At 40.2% G+C, this 20,829-nt stretch overlaps 1 protein-coding gene across 2 annotated transcripts in view; it reads right to left on the reverse strand.

The window, feature by feature from the left end:
- DAPK1 (death associated protein kinase 1) overlaps positions 1 to 20,829 on the reverse strand; it is a 98,073-nt gene that overhangs the window by 9,753 nt on the left and 67,491 nt on the right. For both annotated transcript variants that reach the window (XM_054185411.1, XM_054185410.1), the window contains 9 exons: positions 20,389 to 20,487; positions 19,497 to 19,595; positions 18,228 to 18,326; positions 16,595 to 16,792; positions 15,375 to 15,572; positions 11,724 to 11,822; positions 6,270 to 6,347; positions 3,279 to 3,501; positions 718 to 906 (listed from right to left, as the gene is read on the reverse strand). In XM_054185411.1, coding sequence (XP_054041386.1) covers positions 718 to 906; positions 3,279 to 3,501; positions 6,270 to 6,347; positions 11,724 to 11,822; positions 15,375 to 15,572; positions 16,595 to 16,792; positions 18,228 to 18,326; positions 19,497 to 19,595; positions 20,389 to 20,487 — 1,282 coding nt within the window. The remainder of the gene's footprint in view (positions 1 to 717; positions 907 to 3,278; positions 3,502 to 6,269; positions 6,348 to 11,723; positions 11,823 to 15,374; positions 15,573 to 16,594; positions 16,793 to 18,227; positions 18,327 to 19,496; positions 19,596 to 20,388; positions 20,488 to 20,829) is intronic.

The following is a 20,829-nucleotide window of genomic DNA, read 5'->3' on the forward strand; positions in this document are numbered from 1 at the left end:
ATGCAAAACATCGTCCTTATTAAGAAGAGACCCCACAGATAGATATAACAATTAGTATTGCTGGAGGTGTATATGCACCATTTGTACGGTCTTCATAGTCAAAAGCCATGTATGTACTTACGACAACTTCTCTGACTGACCATCTTACTGCTAACTGGTTTCAATTGCAGAGCAGTTAGCTTCCTTTCAAAACAAATTAAATCAGAAGCTCCACTCACCATGTTTGGTGAGCTCCAGGACTCACCAAAGATGATCCAGCCCTGTCACGGGGCGAGAATGGTAGGTCTTTCATACAGCTGGGAACCGCTTACGTTGTGAAGACGCTTGGGTCTATGGGACCAGATTACCTCTGGTAAAATCTCCAAACAACATATAGTATAGGTGAAGGAGCTTTCACACTAGTAGCTGGTCTGCCATGCACTCCTATTACACCAAATCCCTCCTCCCTGCTGCACCACTTACTCATCTCAAAAACATTTCTATGTCATACTATAACAATCTGACACAAGTGATTACTGTGCATATTATAGGTAGAGAACTTTGTGTAGATTTACTTTCTGCTTAAACGAACCAAACTCCACCACTGTTGGATTCTCAACCACAGTAACGACCATACCAAGTCAGATTTTTTTTTCTCATTTTTATTTTTAAAAACCAGCAACATGACATTAACTGTCCCACAGCATTTAGGCAATGCCAGCCCAGGGCTCTGCTTACCATGCAAGCAGGCATTTTGAATGTCAATGGCCTTCGTGGACTGGTCATCAGCAGAGAAGTGAGAGTGACGAGCAGGTGAAACGAAAGCTTCTAATACTCCTTTGGTCAGGCCGGGCTCAAACATCATACTACGGCTTCTCACGCTGACATTCTCACAACCAGGATAAAGATTTGTAATGCTTACTGAAACTGGGTCAGGGAAAGGAAAATGAGATTACAAACCATGTGAAAATCACAACCAGATCACTTCAAAATAAGTATGCAAAGGATAAAAGCTGAGTTAAAAAAACCAAACTGCTCTTCAAAGAAAGGAGAGGACTACCAAGCTGTGAGCATACACAAATACATCCTTATTCTGAATGATGAAAGGAAAATATTAGAATGATCCCACAGAACACTTACTGCTTTTGAGCAGATACACCGCTGGGTGGGAAGCATAGAAAAAAAATTGAATGGTTTGTAAATGAACGGTTTCAGTAGTTAAAGTTCTTCTTTGGGCTATTTTTATTGGCATGGAAATGCTACGTAGTCATATAGTTGATTCCTGTAAATAAGGATAAAAATATCACCGTGTAACAACTATTTCTGGGGAGGTGGAGGAGAAAAGGAGGCCCTTAACCAAAATTATTTTACTAATAAGCAATTTGCTTAGTTCATGGTTAATTCAGATTCCCCGAGTAAATGGGAAATGAAAGGGCTTTTTAATTCACTTGCACCATCTAGTGGAGAAAGTAAAGATTTCTTTCCTTCACTTGATGCTGAATTCTTAAAATTTGAGTTTTAATAGAGAAAGAAACTACTTCTCAGCTGTAAAACTATACTTTCATGTTTGATCTTCTAGTGTAATATTTAAATCTTTAGGCTCTTGTAAATAAATACACGGTGAATTTGCAAACTTATTTTTACAGAATTTAAACAAACCTAAGCACATGATGAAGTATAGACCAAATTGTGCTGGTTTAAATGTTTATGTGATTAGGTCACTCGACCCATAACATTATTTACATGTTATATAATGATTTTAATCCCAAAAGAACAGATACTGAAACAAGCAAAACCCAAAAATCCAAACATTATAACACCACCATAGTACCTTTTTTTTTGCACAGAACTGCAAAACTTTCAAGTGTGCACAGCACTACATAACTTTATGACTTTATATCTAGGTAAGCTACTTTCATGCTTCGGATTCACTGTTATTTCTATAAAGAGTTGCTAATGTGACTGGCAGTCTTGTCTGATTTTATGATAGTGTGAGAGCCTAAGACTTATCCTCTGATTCTGGTACCAACCAACATAAAAAAATTTGTCTTCAGTGAAAACCTTCCTGCACTGCCTGCAGGAACTGATATTCCTTGAGTGACTTATCTCCCCTTGTATGACACAGTAAACTACGGTAAGCAAACCAAGAACTTCTGACTGATTCATTTAATCAATTTCTTTATTCTGTTGTCGCAGATGTGAGCCCCTTGTGTTAAGTGAATAGCAAATAAAGTAAGAATCACTGTGCCAGGTATCTTGTCTTGTTACGCCACTCTGTGAGTACCTTCGAGCTTCCTCAGGTGACTACAGACAGATATGAAATCTACTACTAGCACTGTTCTAACATTACTTAAAAAATGATGAATGAAACCTAAACTTGCAGGTATTATCTGAACGTTTTTAAAGAAAAAGACAATCCTGACCTCATCTAAAACGTACATAGGACCACTACTTCTAAACATCAATTTAAACTTGAGCACCTCAACATGCCTGCTTACCTTTGTATACATTGCGCAGCCCCTCGGTGTTAGGACAGGGAGCTGGACAAATAGTTCACTACTCTTTTGGGTATCCTGCCACAACTGTGGGTTCTGCCAAAGCCAGGGACATGTCAAAGTATAAACCTAGCTAGTTTCTCCACATCCTAAAGCTCTTCCCACTTCACACAGGCTAACTGGTGCTACATGGTCAAAGTTTCCCTATTATTTGCACCCATTTACTTCAGTTTAGGAAACTTTCATTTTCACCTAGTTTGGAGACTATTTTAGACACCTCTAAGTGGGCTAATCCACTCTTGTGCCTTACGGAAAAGCACTCCAAGGCATCAGAGGCAATTCTGAATCCTCTGTTACCACTTAAAGATCACACAAAGATGCAGCAACTGTTTCAATTTTGCACGGAGTTTAACGAAGCTACTCAACCAAAAGGCTGACAAAACATAACGCCCAAACCCAAGATGGTGGAATCTGGTCATGACACTGGCATTCATAGCCTAGGACTTTTTGTGAAAAATAAAAGCTAGTGTTCATGAGTCCTGTCCTCCGCTCTCCAAGTTCACTTATGCAGCACGTGAGTAAACAAAACCTTAACTACTCCTACATCCTTCACACCTGCTGCTCTTTGCTCTTCCTTTGGGTATGAGCCTGTGCACAGAGAACTCAATGCCCTCTCTGCTGTGGTTTCTTACATGCTTAGCTTGTCCTGTCTTTTCCAATACAGCCAACAGCTCTTCTGTAGGAGCTGCACAGACTAAGAGGAAAGTGTTTTCCCGTTCAAACGTTACAGCTTCGAAGTCATACCTGAAGGTTTGGAAGACAAAGGAGATGGAGGGAATCTCGTTGAGTTTGTGGAGGAGAGCCTAGGCCTACGTCTTCGGAAAAAGCTTCGTATCAGACCACACTTGAGAGACTCCACGAGGGTCGTTTTCCCAGCGCCAGAGTATCCAAACAACTTCAGTTTGATCCGGGGCTGTGGATTCTGCGTATGCCGCAGCTGCTGGATAAAAAGCCCCCGGTGCGTATCCTAAAATTCAACATAAAGAAGAAATCAGAACGTGTGGCAGGGAACTTCTGACTCCCAACAAACTCAAAACAAAGGGTTTAGATAACGCTTTCTTGCCAGGTTGGTGTTCATCTGGATCAGTTCCCCCATCTGCTTCATCATGCAAATGATCAGTTACTGGCAGAAGGGGAAGGACAGGTAGACAAGGCACGGCTGAGTGCTTGCTCTCAAGAGCCACCTTGAGCCTTCATAAAAATCACACATGACTTCAGGCTCAACACCAGTAAATTGGATCATTTTGACCTCTGATGGAGAGGGCAAAAGAGAGAAAAACTAGTCTCTTTCAGTACTCATTCCCCTTACCTGTGAATCTCAGTAGCATAACCAATATCCATAATCTTATACAATACGAGTTTTGCAGTGACAGCTACCACCTGAGCAATGGGAAAACTTGATGTGCATTTCTCTTCTTTACATCAGCTTTTTCTGTACTTCTCATATTTGGGAGAATTCTGCTCTTTCCTCTCCCTCCTCCTCCCACTCAGTACTCTCTTTATTTCCACTTTAGTTCTTTGCAAGGTAAATATTGCTTTTCCCAGACCAATCTTCTCTCTCCTTTCCCCAAACACTTATTCTTCTTTACCTTAAAAGACCTCTCACATAACGTTCAACTTCCATTGTTCTACCCCTCTACTGCAAGCGTACAACCTCCAGACTGGTTTCCCTCTTTACTCCAAAGCCTCAAGAGATCTGCCTCTCTACTTAACTCTCCTCTCACAATTTGCCCTCTGTATGCGTTCATTGCCTCTTCCACAGCTGCAATCTCCTCCTCCCACACAGGCCTTCCTCAAACCCAATCACATCTCCTACAGAAGTTTCCAGTTTGAGCTCCCCCGTTACCCCTCTGCATCTTGTCTTGTAGTATCTGTAGTATACTCCTGTCCCTGTCACAGACGTAGCAGGGAATGAACAAAGCAAAATATGTCTTTTCTCTTTGCCTAGTAAGAGGCAATCAGACATGGAAGCTCTATTTCCCACACAAGCTAAGCTTGAAAAATCAATTCAGCAAGGGGTCATAGCGCAGGACAGCAAACTAGCCAGTGTCTGTCACCACAGAAAGACCTGTTCTAAGGAAACAGGGATATAGCAGACAAGGAAGGGCAGAGGAACTAGCTTCATCTTCCCTTCCTTTATTCCCCCATCTGGAGCTGAGAGAGAGGGTCTGTTGTTCTGCATTTGTACTGAGTTTAACGGGTAGGATGACTCATTAAATGAGCACCTACAGCCCCCCAAAATTATAAGCATGCAGCAATTAAGCTGAGAAATCTGACAGAAATAGTAGCGCATATAATTTAGTTCCTTCCTTGCTAACAGGCATTTATTAAATAAGTTAGTCACAATGCAAATCCTGCAACCCCTGATGGCTAATACCGAATCCTCTACAGGAGCCACTGTGACAGGATGTTCTCCATGTGTGTGCTATTACGGACAAAACCCTCCACAGGCACTAACAATAAAACGTGTCAGGTACAGTCTGTACTAGATGAAACTGACTATTTTGAGAAGTACTAGAGTATTTTCAGTGGTTTGGTATAGTTTATTAATTTCAGTTGATCAGATTCTCTGTCGCAAAGTATACTCTGATGAAGTATATAATTATCACACATTTTCCCTATATATGTAGGCAGGCCTTCAATAACTAAGAATACTCTGCTATCACGATCAGAGCTACCATCTACTAACATCTCTCTCAGAAGAGATTTATCTGTCTCCCTTTTGTTCTAAGTCAGCTTGTATTAGTTCCTTATTTATATCATGACTAAAACACAAACTTATGCACCTGTGTGCAGGCACAGGCAAGGGTTTAGTGCAGTGATACAACTATGCAAAATGGATCCTGTTATGACAAACAGTTACAAAAGCTATCATTGCAAAGAAAACCTGAACTTTGGCACTTTCTGACATCTTCACTGATATATTTTACAATCCTAGCCAGTACAGATTTACCGCCAGAACTAAAGGACATGATTCTACTTCCACCTTGGCAATGCCAGCTACACACCATCTTCTACTGTTACTCTGAAATGGTCATTTATTTCAGTTTTCCAGAGACCCATCTGCTTATTAAACAGCATTGTTTTAACTGGTCTGGCTCTTGCCTGTAATCTCCAGGCAAGTGGTCCCTGAACCTTCACGGCATGAGTGATGCTGCCTATACGGAATAATTGGTGCGTATCAGACGTGTCAGACTTACTGCCTTACAACAAACCCAGATCAGCTTTGCCTTCTAGTTGTCAGGGGATTTGGAGAGACTGAAATTGCAAAATTAAAAAAAAGACATTGAGAACTTGTACAACTATTCCAGACGGTATTGGAGTTACTGGAAGGGGCACAAACCCTTCAAACTTCGTAACACTGATGTAACGAAAATGGTGACGGTGGGGAAGGAAGTCCTTTTGTGGGATGTGCTAATTATTAATAGTTCATTTTCCACTTTCTTAAACACCTTAAATGCTTTGTTGGGCATCGGCAGAGACAGGATAAAATAGATCAGTGGTTCAGACTAGCTTACCCGTTTTTGTTAATATGTATATACTAGCTTCAACTATGGGCACAATTTCAAATTAAAAATGAAGGAAAAAAAAAAAGACAACATCCCAGTAAGGATATTTGCAACAGCTTTTTAGAATGGCTTTGATGACTATCTTACTGTATGATTTCCCACAGTCAAGCTTTTCTTGGTATCTTAAAAACATGAAAATCTCAGTTAAAATTAATGCATTCCTAACCTTTTTAAGTCTTGCAAGCAGACTGGCTACATGTTCATGCTGCTCTGCTCTGGCGAGATCTTCTGCTGTTTTCCCATCCTGTTAAAACACAAATTATTAGCAGCAGTTCCTTCCTTTTGCCCACAATAAAAAAATCACACACAACATAGTTTAGCTGCTCAAGGCAGTAAGAGAATTGCTGTCAGATGCAAACGAAATAGGGAGAAAAAAAACCCCACAACACAATCAACTGACAACAAGTAACAATCAGCCCCCACCAAAATCCCTGTTTTTTTCAATTGTCCGAAAAAATACAGTACAATGCAAAACAATGGCATTTCTTTTACAAATTGGCATCCAGATGCCACTGTAAGAAGATACTTTGAATTCAGAGCCTGAGGGCAATGCCAATACTGCCCCATCTGAATTCCTCTTCTGTTATCACCAACTGAATGATAGTGATTTCTAGGTATTACATCCTGAAGAGATCTAAAAGTTTAAACGTTTCACAAAGAAGGAAGACGACAGCGTATTCACTCACATGAAAGCAGATGAATTTTAATGGATAAAGAATGACATCGGCACACCAGGTTTCCAGAGGTTTCCAGAAAGCAAGAAAATTGTAAGGCATGTGATTTAAATTGCATCAGCAAATTTAAAAGGAGAAGCAAAGCTGCCTTCAGCATTCTGGTCTTGCCATTTAATTACCCATGTTTTACAGGTCAGCAGTTTAATATTAAATAGGCTGAAAGAAAAATTGCTCACAAGTTTCACTCTTCTGACTACATTAATGCTATTGTGTTGCTTTAAATTTTGGTAACAGGTAACTAATTTATGAGCACTTTGCTGCTTTCACTCTGTCAGGTAAGGACTTTCAAATATTAAGAAGAAGTATTGAAAAACTAAGATCTCTTTCTTGGGTTTCTATCTTTGATTTTACTAGATTTTCATGTGAAATCTGCATTGTTTTAAGTAGCTTCTGAGGTTGCTGCAATTATTATTCCTACATATGAAATAAATAGGACAGGAACAGAACATGAGCAAGGAACAGCCAAATTTGTAGTTGATGGTGTGAACAGACTCATTTGAACCAACATCTTACCCTTAAATTCCTTCTGTAGTTGACACGTAATTGCAACTTTAGTAAAGAAACATCTGAATGTATTTTTTAAAATTAATTTCCCTTACAGAAGATGTATCAAAGGGGAAGAATCTCTTGGTCTGTGCTGACCCTATCCTCCAAATCCCAGTTAATCCTGACTGCCTGCTGTATGACAGGAAGAGTGTTCTGGTGGCTGGGCAGCTAGCTGCCGTCAGGAGAACTGCTTCAATACCTTCAGTGCTTCCCGAGTTTCCAGTCATATTCAACGGAACCCAAAACCTCCAGATAAAGGGGAAACCTTAATCCCCTTCCTGAGAATCCCTGTGATAACAGGATGCAGCCTTCACCAACCTAAAGCATGAATTTTATCTGTATCCCCAAATCTTTGGTCTCTGCTTAAGTCCAAAGCAGGGCTGCTACAGCCTGGCCCTGCACGCTTTCAGAGTGCAGTGTGTTCCTGTTGCAACGTAAGGTTGGAGATGGCCTGGCAAACTCCATCACCAAGCACATACGGAGTGACAGATCCCTGCAGGGGCACTGTCCCTTTGAATCAGAGCAGGTCCCACATCTCTCGATGGGTACAGCACAGCTGCTGTGTCAAGGCTTTGGTAACTTGCCACCCTTGCTTGCTGTGTCTCATTGCTCCATGGGGGTTTGTTCTGGCTTCAAGCTTGACTTTGGCTAAACAGCTGTACTCTGACACATTGTTTGTTTAGCTCAGTCACAGCTATTTGGGCACAAATACAAAGGAAATAACCATCTGGTAAGTATTTGGCAAGGAATGTGGATGGCAGTGGCTGAGCCAGAGTCTGATCAGTGAGCACGGTTATAACGGGATGGAGGTAACCGCTCCCAAAACTAGAAAAATGACAACAGGAGTGGTTCAAATTGCTAAGTCTAAACAAATGTGTGCACAGAGCAAGCCTACCTGTGACAGTGGGACGGCACTGTCATGACTCAGAGCTCCCTCCGCACTTCCTAACAGGTTCCTGAGCTCAAGATCAGCTGCCTGATACAGCTGTCTAATCTTGCTTCAGACTGCTGTGAAGGAGGAAGACTTGAAAAGAAGCCCCACCAGGGGCTTTCACACTACCTTTTGCTCAGGTGTTGCTTTTAGGCTGAGGCTTTTGCCTGTGGTCCTCACCTGAGCAACACTACAGCTTGGCCATGTATCCCACTGACCCAGCCCCTGACTTCCAGGTTTGACCTTGAACCTGTCTCTTCAGTATGAACTTGCCTGGCGAACATTAGACCCTTGGCTGACCACGGTCACCAAGCCCAATTTCTGACTTTGACTTAACCTCAGACCTGCCTCATTGTTACAGACGTGTCTGGTAACCCAGACTCCTGGCTGAAGCTGGTTGCCATCACTGGATCTGCTCTGCTTGCCTTGCTTGGGAACCGTGGGACTGGATACTGTCCCTCCTCACTTTGTTTACTCCTGGCTTCTAGCTCACCTTCCCTTATGGAGCAACACCTTAGCAAGGGCATTGCCTGACAAGCACAATTTTTGAAGCCCATGGTCATCGGACCACACAGTAAACAAGACAGGCAGAAAGGCCTGTGGAGTAGGTGAAGGATACCCCAGAACATTGGCAACAAGCACCAAGAACAGCAGAGAGCTCTAGCTCCAGTTTACCCACAAAAAGCATTTTGAAATATTTATAGACAGATGGTTGCGGTTCAGTTCACACGTCTGTTGAAAATTCAGACTCAGATCTGGAAGTTCAATTTATTGATTGAGGTAATAGGTAAAAAAAGCGTTTGCTTCCATGAAAAAGAAATTAACAGAATGAAGTTCCCTATTTTTATCCAAACTATGAACAAGATGGGGCTGTAGATATCCACTACAGGCTGAACTGTAGAGCACAGCAAGAATTAGAAAATATACACACAAGCAAAATAGTGAACAGATTTCAGTAAATTATTTTCCTATTGAAGTTTTCTTGAAAAGTAGAAGGTATCTATACACTGGAACATCAATGCGTAAGCAAAGTCTGCATCTGAAAAGGGCTTGGCTACAGGATCCATAAAAGCGTATTTTGCACCTGGTACTTGTATTTCATTGCAATTGCTGACTGGCTCTTTTGTTGCAAATCAGACAGCTACGCCTGCAAGCGCTGGTCCTGAATTTAAGTGGCCATTTGCAACCATCATAGAATCACAGAATGATTAGAGTTGGAAGGGCCTTAAAGATCATCTGGTTGCAACCCGCTGCCATGGGCAGGGACACCTCCCACTAGGCCTTGAACACCTCCAGGGATGGGGCATCCACAACTCCCTTCAAAGTTTTTAAGCAATCGACAATTTTAAACTTGGGAAGATTTTAGAAACTTCTGTGAGAAGAAGCCAAGGACATAGTGCCAGCTAGCATGGGAGCACAAAAATTTTTTGGGGGAAATTCAAACATTGGAAATGATTGTATACGCCAGGACCGTAATGTTTTCTAAGGTCACAACATCATCCATGCAACCAAATTCAAAATCAAACTAGTCCTAAAATGGGCTTTAGCCTGGGGAGGAGGCAGGGAAATCATACTGCAGGCCCATTAACAGTGCTGCAAAAGTTAACTCCTCAGAAATCGCATTCTGAGAAAAGACAAAGGTAATTAATTCTACTGCACTGGCCCAGAAAGGGCTGTTAATAAGACTTTTCAGAACCGTTTAACATTTACCCAGCAAACTAATGCAAAACTGAAATGCTATTAAAATCACCAGACGCACTTCCTCCCTTTCTCTTCTCTCTGCCGCAACGCTGCTGGAATAATGCATAGATATGTATATTCAGTCTGTTTCCCCTGTCAGATTTAGTATTCAGCATGATTTACTTTATCTCCTTAAAACTGATCTGAACTAAGGAGATAAAAAGTACTTTTACCTTAGAAGGTCAGGGTCCACACAGGCAATTATACCAACACAGGTGTCGTGACATAAATTAAGTGATACAGCTCAAGAATTACCCCACCACCTTTTTGTTATATCTTATTGCTACGTTACGTAGTAGTGAAAATATAGATACACAATGGGACACACCCCCCAAAAAAAAAGGGAAAAGAAAGGGAAAAGAAAGGGAAAAGAAAGGGAAAAGAAAGGGAAAAGAAAGGGAAAAGAAAGGGAAAAGAAAGGGAAAAGAAAGGGAAAAGAAAGGGAAAAGAAAGGGAAAAGAAAGGGAAAAGAAAGGGAAAAAAAAAGGAAAGGGACAAAAACAGGTGACAAAGGAAAATCTGTAAAACACTCCACAATCTCCACTGCATTCACATTTCATTATTAGTGATTAATAGGGACGTGGTAATCTACAATCTAGTAGTTATCAAAGAGTCATTTTTAGATCCTAAACTTGTTTAAGCCACAATTCCAAGTTCACTGGTTTTAATGACTGCTTTTTGCAAGCTTTGTCCTGCCACGTGAGGTACACACTTAGAGGAAAAAAGCACAGTGCTAAATGTATAGGAAAATAAAATAAAAAAAAAAAGTATTTTCTACCAAATGGGTAAAGCAAATGAAATGGAACTTTTCTCCTTTTTCCTTCCATTTCAGCCACCTCAGGGATACTTTGTAAGGAGAATTTTGAAAAACATGGACTCAACTGAAGTCTAATCACGACATGATTTCAATATACAGAGCGATAGTTATTCCTATGCACAATGCATTGGTTAGGGCGAGTAGCAACGTTAACCGATCCAATGCATATGAAAATAATACATGGTTAGTTTGTTCAAAACACAGGTAAATGATGCGTATGATGCCTATAATGTATCGTGCGTATGAGGTGTGCATGATGAAGGACACTTCATTCCTGCTGTGGATATGTCACCTAGGAGGACATTTCTCACTTTAGTGAGAATGAAAAATACCTTCAGTGGTGCTAATTGGAACCAGTGGTGCTGACTGACCTGACATAAATTATTTGTTTTACAAGGATACTTGCATGCTGGTTCACTCATCCATGCACCCACACATCTCCCACCATGAAAATAAAACCTTTTTATCTACTGAAAAGATGAAAACTATTTAAGATAAATACAATACGTTTGTATGGTAACAGTACCTGATGTGAAATTTCATACATCTTAATGACAACGGCCCACTGTGCTTACAGAAACCACAATGCTACAAGTAATTCTAGGTGAAGAAATTCTTAGGTGTAGATGAAGCTATAGTTGTACTGTACCAAATTCAGTTGTAAGAAGGGAACAAGTTGACAACAGAGAACGCTTTTCAAGCTGTGGACATTCAAGAGCCTAACCTTTTTTTTTATTTTATTTTCAAAATGTTATTATATTAGACCATTTCCCCCACACACATGAAGAGATGAATTCGTTTCCTACTATGATACATAAAAGAAGCAATAAGCTTAAGAGTATCAATACTTACAGAGGTTAAAGCTTCTACGTTGGCACCAGCAAGACACAGGAACCGGACAACATCAAGAATGCCATTGTTTGCTGCCAGATGTAAAGGTGTTCTTCCATACTAACATGGCGAAAAAAGGTGTCATGATGTCAGTACAAGAACATCACTCCAAATTTTATAACTAATAATTGAACATACTGTACAATTATACACACTGATACACAGCAAAAGTCTTGCAAAACCTCTAAGAAAAAGTACAAAGCAAAAATTTTAAGAAAAAAGCTGATGCACAACTGCTTAAAGCTCAATTAAAAACAAAGGCCAGACTGCTTACTTAAAACATGGGAAACAATTTTATAGCTAAATCCCCCACAACTGTGAAGGAATCCTTTAGAGTTTTTTGGCTATATTTCAAAATGTCTTTCTAATTTCCTGTAAATTTGACTGCATTTTGCTTAATTAAATATGAAGCAGTTAAGCAACACTAAGTCCTTTACCTTTAAAGCTCTGGATTCTACTTCAATCCAAGTATTACTGAAGATTACCTATCTGCAGTCTCCCCACTTCCATCCAAAGGAATAAAAGGGATGAATGCAAGAAGTCAGCCTGAAGGAATTTGTGGTTTCAGTGACAGAAGAAAGAGCTGTAAGTATTCCTTTCCCAATTTTTGCTTTTACCCCTGAATCTCTCCACTGACAACAGGTTCTCATGACATCCACTTCTGGTCTTTCACATTCAGAGCTACTGTTAAAAAGATCACTACCGTGTATTCTCTGCTTGTAACTCCTCTTACTATACTTTCACACACTTTTGTGTTTCCAATATAGTTCTCCCCGTTCCAACCCTACATTCAGAAACAAACTCACAAACTTACTTCTCAAAGGAGTATTTGAAAGCAAAGCTAACTTTCTGACAACTGGAAACTGAAAAGACGCCTGGCTCCTCAAAGCCCTACACCACAACTCAAATAAATGCATACGATGTTCTACTGCACATAAGTCTGTGGAAGAAACAAATGGTGCCTTCAGTCAGTGTTATGTACACATAGGACAATGCCAGATGTGAGGACGAAGGATGCACGGTGATTATGTTAATGCACTCCCATTACAGGACTTGCTGCTGAAGGAGACCAGTAGAAATAAAGGGTATCTATTTGCTAAGACTCAAACAAAATCACTCTAGTATACATGACTCCTAAAGAGTAACAGGACACAAATGTTAACCGCAGCTTCTGTAGCCATGATCCCACCCCTACTGAACACTTGAATATTATTTATTCCACAGCATGCTTGTGGCCAGGCCACCGATCCTAGCTCAGCATTCTCCATTATGAAAACAGGTGCTAACCCAGCCTTGTGCTGCATTAACTCACCTTCCCCAAAATGTCTTCCCAGCTGTGGATTTGGATGTAATTGCCTAGTCAATCAGGTTTAAGCTAAGAGGCAGGACTGGGGAGCTCATTATTGGAAGTTTTTTCACTTGGCAGCAATGATCTGGATGAGGGGATTGAGTGCACCCTCAGTAAGTTTGCAGATGACACCAAGCTAGGTGGGAGTGTTGATCTGCTTGAGGGTAGGAAGGCTCTACAGAGGGACCTGGACAGGCTGGATCGATGGGCCAGGGCCAACTGTATGAGGTTTAATAAGGCCAAGTGCCGGGTCCTGCATTTCGGTCACAACAACCCCAAGCATCGCTACAGGCTTGGGGAAGAGTGGCTGGAAAGCTGCCCAACAGAAAAGGGCCTGGGGGTGCTGGTGGACGGCCAGCTTAACATGAGCCAGCAGTGTGCCCTGGTGGCCAAGAAGGCCAAGAGCATTTTGGCTTGTATCAGGAATAGCGTGGCCAGCAGGAGCAGGGAAGTGATCGTGCCTCTGTACTGGGCACTGGTGAGGCCTCACCTCGAGTACTGTGTTCAGTTTTGGGCCCCGCTGTACAAGAGGGACATTGAAGTGCTGGAGCATGTCCAGAGGAGAGCTACCAGGCTGGTGAGGGGTCTGGAGACCATGTCATGGGAGGAGAGGCTGAGGGAGCTGGGCATGTTTAGCTTGGAGAAGAGGAAGCTGAAGGGAGACCTCATTGCCCTCTACAACTACCTGAAAGGAGGTTGGAGAGAGGTGGGTGTTGGCCTCTTCTCCCAGGTGAATAATGACAGGACCAGAGGAAATGGTCTGAAGCTGCGGCAGGGGAGGTTTAGGTTAGATATTAGGAAGAGTTACTTTACTGAAAGAGTGGTCAGGCACTGGAACAGCCTGCTCAGGGAGGGAGGTGGTGGAGTCACCATCCCTAGAGGTGTTTAAGAAACGTCTAGATTTGGCACTTCAGGGCATGGTCTAGTGGCAGAGGTTGTAGGTTGTCTGTTTGGTTGGTTTTTTTTTTTTTTTTTTTTTTTTTTGGTTGGACTTGATGATCTTAAAGGTCCTTTCCAACCATGAAGATTCTATGATTTTAATTATTAAAACCAAAAGTGATTGCACTGGACAACTCTCAAGCCAACACAACTTTCTTTAGTTGGCTTATACAGAGAAGGCCAGTGCTTTGGTAATAAATGGAAGTGTTAACTAGCAAAATGTTATTGTCAGAGTACGTACTTTTACAGAAAAACAAAGAAGCTACAACTCCCACATCAAACAAATTGCAAATAGCGACATAAATACTCCTATGAACAACTCTGAAACTTAGTAGCATACAAAAATTAAGTAAAGCAAAGAGGGACACTCAGAGCTAAATATCAAGCCCTAAGCCCCACAGCCTGTCAGCAGAGTCCAATGGCTGACGTTAAGCTATTCAAACTAACCAAAGGGAAGTTTCCTGAAAAAGCTTACTTGTCTCTTAAATATCTCTAGGAAGAAAGCCAGAATGTCAATACTGTAAAGCATCAACATTCAGTTATCCCATGCACTGCAACACTAGCACAACAGACAAAGCGCACAAGGCACTAGTATGTAAAAGTTTAAGGAGAAGCAATTAAACATTCTCTTTGGAGGAGTGCTTTTTAATTCTGAAGTTCATTTTAATTCTGAGATTTCCTGTACCCTGACAGTGACTACTTATTTAATAGATAAATTAAAGCTATTCTATTCTAAGTGCTTGATTAGGAGTTATTTTAATAAGTCAACTCAATGCAGAAAAACATAAACCAACCAATGCAGCACTTATTTTTATAACCGAGAATAGAATCTGCAGTTGATTTAAATTCTTTGTTAAATGACAGTGCAGATCTTTTCAGGCAACTTGGAAGAATTCAAAGCAGATTTTTCATAAAAATGTACCAGTCTTCAATTCTGTATATAAATTACTGTTATTAAATCACACCTGCTTAGGCCAGCAGCAATGCATTTCATCTATTCTTCAGCACCTAAATCTAATCTGCACAAAGCAAAGCTATACAGCTAGGGAAGAAGGTTGTCATATACTTCAACATTAAAAGTGAGTGGCAAAATACACTGTGATAATTCACTTGGGTTCCTTCTTCATGGATCTTGAATCACCTATTCAACTGAAACAAATTTAGGTAAATTTGCAAGGCAAGTAATTTAATGCTTTGCATTTGTTCACTTTAAGAGAGAAAAAATAAAAGGAAAAACATTTTTCATATCACAGAACTGAAAAAAGTCATCTAATGCAATAGGTAAGCTATTAAACAAAGTAGTTCAGTACCCATATTCCATTTACCTTATTAGTGATATCCAAATTACAACTTGCTTCACAGAGTGCCATCACAATAGGAACATTTCCATCTTTGCAGGCCACATGCAAGGGAGTGTTGCCATGTCTGTCTTGGAAATCTACAAAACATCCTTGACTCATGAGAGTTTTAACTACTTCTATTTGACATCTTCTCACAGCAAGGTGTAGGGCTATATGACCATCCTGAAATCACAAGACAGTTTGTAAGAGAGATTTGATAGTGCTAAAAGTCAAAGCATTTTGCAGTGCCACAATCATTTCATGTGACTGGGTGCGTCTCCTGGCCTCAGGAATCACAATGTTTTTTATTTGTATTTTGAGGGTGGAGGCAGGGAGATGCACAGCATCTGTCAGAACAAATCAGCTATGGGATGAAAACAAATTTCTGTTAAGCCACAGGGCTTTGCAGTGGAACGGATGAAATGCAAATACACATTCTCTACTGATGATTTCCCTAGGAGGTGGGACAGTGACCAACTGTTAACAACCAGCTCAATATTGTAAACCACTCTACTGTTCACTGACAGAAGTTTAGTGATGCAAAAGTCATGCAATCTGCTTAGTGATCAGTAACTTTAGAGACAAAGCTTTCTATCTCTGTGGAACAACTTACAGAGACAATGTGACTGGAAAAAAACAATTTATCATTCTAGAAGAAAAAACTTTTTTCTGAACTTGCTTTAGTAACTCTTTAGTAACTATAAGCAATACAGGTAGCTAAAAGCATACCAAAAGTATAAAGAATGAAATGCAAAATGTATTTGTTGTGACTACACCATGGAAGACAAAAAATGATTCTGAATCAAACTAAGCTATATTTTTAAATAGTTGGAATTTAGCTTATTGGAATTATTGAGCCCACGGGAATCAAAGGCAAACAGCAAATCCATCTTTTTCCTTTAAATTAATAGTTTGTTGCCAATTACAGAACCCAGTATTCTTGCCATTTTTCATAGAGTGTTACTCATAAGGTGATAATTGATAAGGTGATAATGAATAAGTAAAAACCCAATCCTGGAAAATAATCAGTGGGCAATTTTAAAAACTACTGCAGTCATCAGCAGTGTCCGTGTGAACTGCTCAGAGAACCCGCATCATGGAAACAACACTGGCTTGCAGCATTCAAATAAGCAGTTCAGAGATATGGCTCTGCAACACCTGTGATCTCTGACCATAATTCCTGACCAAAAGCAACTCAAACTAACCTTGTCTGCTGCATCAAGGTCAGCCCCGTGTTCTGCCAAGCATTCCACAATATCATGGTAACCCCTAGCAGATGCTGTCAGGAGCGGAGTCTCCCCTTCTTTGTTTTTAATGTTCACATTACAACCTGCTTCACAGAGGGCTTTGGCAACAGAGTAGTAGCCGTGCCAAGCTGCACAATGCAGTGGCGTTTCTTCTTCCTATCAACATGAAAAATAAAAAAACCAGCACACATGAACCAAATGCTAGGAGGAACAATTCCCCGGCTTAACTTAGAAAGACAGGAAGATGACATGAAAGAGAAAAGACCATCTACTAAGTAAGTCCTATACAAGATGTTGCGATTTTTAATGCTGACATTCTCAAAGTAAGAATAATTCCTGCGGGCATATAAGTGATTACAGTAATGCGCTAGATTTTCATCATTACCTGGATTCTGAGAGTCCATATTTCTCACCATAAAACTATCTATTGACAACACCTTGCATGTCATCAATGTTAGTATAGATGTTTCCATGCTCCTGGAGCTAACTGTCTTGGTTCTCTCACTCGAAAACTGATCCTTGTTCATGAGCAACTTCTACATCCTGTGCGCTGAGGGACTAATCCAGGGTTTAAAACAGATCGCTCACCAAGGAGATGCAAATCCCACTAGACTTGCAGTTTGAGGTGGACCACTCCGCTTACCACGTTCAAAAAGCATATCCTCATGATTTAGGAGTGCAGGCAGTGACTTGGGTACTTAGAAACCCAAGTCCTTTAAACGCACATCACAACAAGCCTTTGAAACTGTAGGCGTTTTGAGTTCAGTTGTGACTAAAGTTCTAATTTGCTCTTTGTGTGAAACCAGGAAGCTTCAAAATACTCACCTTCAGTCTTCTTGTACTTCATAACAATTACATGGAACACCATTAAGAAACTCAAATGTTGTACAAAAACACTATTGAAAGTAGCTATTGAAAGTAGCCCAAGGAAAAGCACGGACGATTAAAACCTAGCAAAAAAGTAATTCTATCAAATCCTAAGCAATGGGACACCCTTTCTGTACCTGGCAAATATCAATGAGGAGACAATCGATATTATTAGAGGACTCTGACTGTATTCAAGATTTCTGTAAAAATCTGAAGAAAAAGAAATAGCCGAACAGCACGCCCTGTGGTCCCTTGGCCTGTTGCTGCTTAAACAATACTTTTTTTCTATTAAGCTTTTTCTTTCCTGTTTTCTCTCAAGAGTTCAGAGCTCCAAAGAAGCCCTCCTGAGCCCTCCTCTCATTTTAAAAAATGAGTGCTTGAGACCTCAGAAAAGTCCCATGATAAGCTGAAGTCAAGGTAAAAACTAATAAAAGCTTTAGCTGAACTCACAAGGAACACACAACCACCCATACCTTCACGATGTTGAGTTTTTCCATCTTTAAGCTTTCATATTTGAGAGAACCTTTGTTTTATAACAGTAGTTGGTTCATGCACGCTGTTTTTTGAGTAATCTTCGTCTATTAAGAGGTATTGAAACCTCCATAATTTTGTTATTTTTTTCAAATGCAAACATGCCAGAGGCTGCAAGGCAAGACTAGAAGTTTTGACAACTCATACTAAAACCTTATTTGTTGAAGAAAAATAGACAGCGTCCATGACTCACCTTGTCTTGAAAGTTTGGATTGGATCCAACGCTACAGAGAAACTGAACCACATCCACATGCCCATACCGAGCTGCGACGTGGAGAGCGGTCTCCCCAGACTGCAATTACAGAAGAACATGCCAGTGTAATTTCGTATGTCAGCCCTAGATATACACCACCATGTACAGCCTGAATGCCTGTATGCTGCATGGGGTACTCCCCACTCCCCATAGCGCAGCAGCAGCTGCGGCCAGCAGAGATCTCCCCCTTACAAATTGTAGTTGTACATGACAGATATGCCACCACCTGACAGGTTATTTCTTCAAAGGCCTTCCTTTTCCAGAACTTATTTTCCTACTTAGTTTGTTCCAGGTCACAGCCACAATGGGATTTCCGCACAATATGAGGTGGTAGCTGTGCGTGCAATTAGTGTTGAAACATAAGTCCTACTTCTATTCATACTATTTCCATATGCCTCCCCTCTGTCCTGTATATAGAAATGTAAGGAGTTGGCCTAACACCTTGGTATATCCTGGTGTGTTTTGGTCAGTATGTGTAATTATTCGCAGCCTTTTGTTGAAATTATATGAAAAAGAAATGGTAGTTTATTAAGAGAATAATCTTTTTCCTAGTAGCCCTATCAGGAGTTGAACACTAATTTTGCTAATGTGCCTTGCCTCACACTAGTTCCCTCAACAAAGCAAACTGTGTTTCACAAGTGTAACCGCCTCTGTACTGGAGCTTTGGCTAGTATAAAACCATCGCTGTGGTATAAGATTTTAACAGCAACTAGTTTCTAGGGCAAATGTTGCTCAAGTAACACTGCTGGAGACAAGGTAAGTGCTCATCAGCTATAAATTGTTAGGCTTCATTATACTCAACTTAATAACAGTCAAATTTACTTGTCAGACAAAAGTGATTTTCAATCAAAAGAAATGAAAAACAGAATCACGATTTTACCCTGAGTTACAACGAGAAATCTAGTCTTCAAGCGAAAATTAATTTAGGTTTGTACTTCCCCACCTACCCACCATGTACTCACCACATTTAATATGCACGCTTGGTTAACATTTGTCAGGAAAATAATCAGTACATCCAGCTACTTTAAAGCTGTGTTATCACAGCCCTATATGTCAGCTTATAAAACCACAATAACAAAACCCAGTTACATTCTTGGAACTATGGCACAGCGGAAGATTATTCCAATTGAAAGACCTCTCTCTTTGCTAAGATAAAGTTATCAAAAAAAAGGGCCTCGGCATGAAAAATGACAAGAATTTTTTTCTTACCTTATCCTTAACATCCAAAGGACATTTATTATCATTGAGAAATTTCAGTGTTTCTACATGACCATGTCGAGAAGCCCAATAGATTGCATTAGATCCAGCCTGTCAAAAATATTTGATTACAGATGCTATCGATACATTTAGAATCCTAATTCTAGATTTTCAAATGAGGCATACATGCACTTAAGATGTACACAGATATACTGAACAGCTATTCAAGCGTATATGAATCTATTTTAAAAAAAACCTTCAAATTAGTTGAACAACCCCACATACCAACAATGACAACAAAAAACCCCATAAGATGACTAACAGGATCACTGATGTTTGCAAGGATAACCCTCTTCCCCCTTGTAAGGGAGTTTTTTGGAAAGAACAGTCATGAGATAAAAACCTTTCCGTGCTTACTTTACTGCCTATTAGATAGAGAAGCAGCCAGTGCCTCAAGTTTGGTTTAAATGAATCCCAGACCATTACAACACATTTTGAAAAAAAATTGTTGCAAAGCATATCCTCCATCACATACGAGTTTTCACTGCAATATTCCTCAACACTAAAATGTGCATTTATCATTCCATATTAAATAAATTTCACCACTGTGTTTTAGGGCAATCACTAATTTGAACTAATTGAGGCAATTTAGTGAGCATGAACTACATTTTAAGATTAACATCATTCAAATTACTTCAGCTACTAAAGCGATCAACATCAGAGGATACGCAAGTTACAAGTTACATTATTAAAGATTTGCTTTTATCTTTTTGCTGTGGAAGACAGATAACAGGGCATACGGCCCAGATTTTTTCATTTCCAATACAACTTGGTCTGAACTGCTTGTCCTCTGCTAACTGTACTTAAAAACTTATACAGAATGATGACAAAGCAGAACCCTGACCTTATCTTGAACATCAATACGGGATCCACGCTTTAAAAGCAACTGAAGCATCTGAACATTTCCACAGCCAGCAGCAATCAGTAGTGGAGGTGTTCCATGCTAACAATGAGATACAAGCAAGAACGACATATTTAACTTTTGGAGGATTAATAGAGTGGAATAAAAGGCAGGCATTGAATGGCATCTCTGAATTTCCAGTTTCAAATTAAATCTTCAGGGAATACTGTATAGAAAATAGTTTGTCCCTTTGGTTCGAAGAAATGTATTGCACAGCGATCTTCCAGATTTTTGGCATGAATTCACATTTACTACATGACACACCACACATTAAAGGCATGCTTTTCAAATTAGGAATATTAAAGTTAAGCTCTCATCAGGTATATTTGACAAGGATGTTCCTCTTTGCAACTTCTTTATATCTACATTTCAAGCCAGACTACC

This window comes from Rissa tridactyla, chromosome Z, assembly GCF_028500815.1.
Source record: "Rissa tridactyla isolate bRisTri1 chromosome Z, bRisTri1.patW.cur.20221130, whole genome shotgun sequence".
Lineage (NCBI taxonomy): Eukaryota > Metazoa > Chordata > Aves > Charadriiformes > Laridae > Rissa > Rissa tridactyla.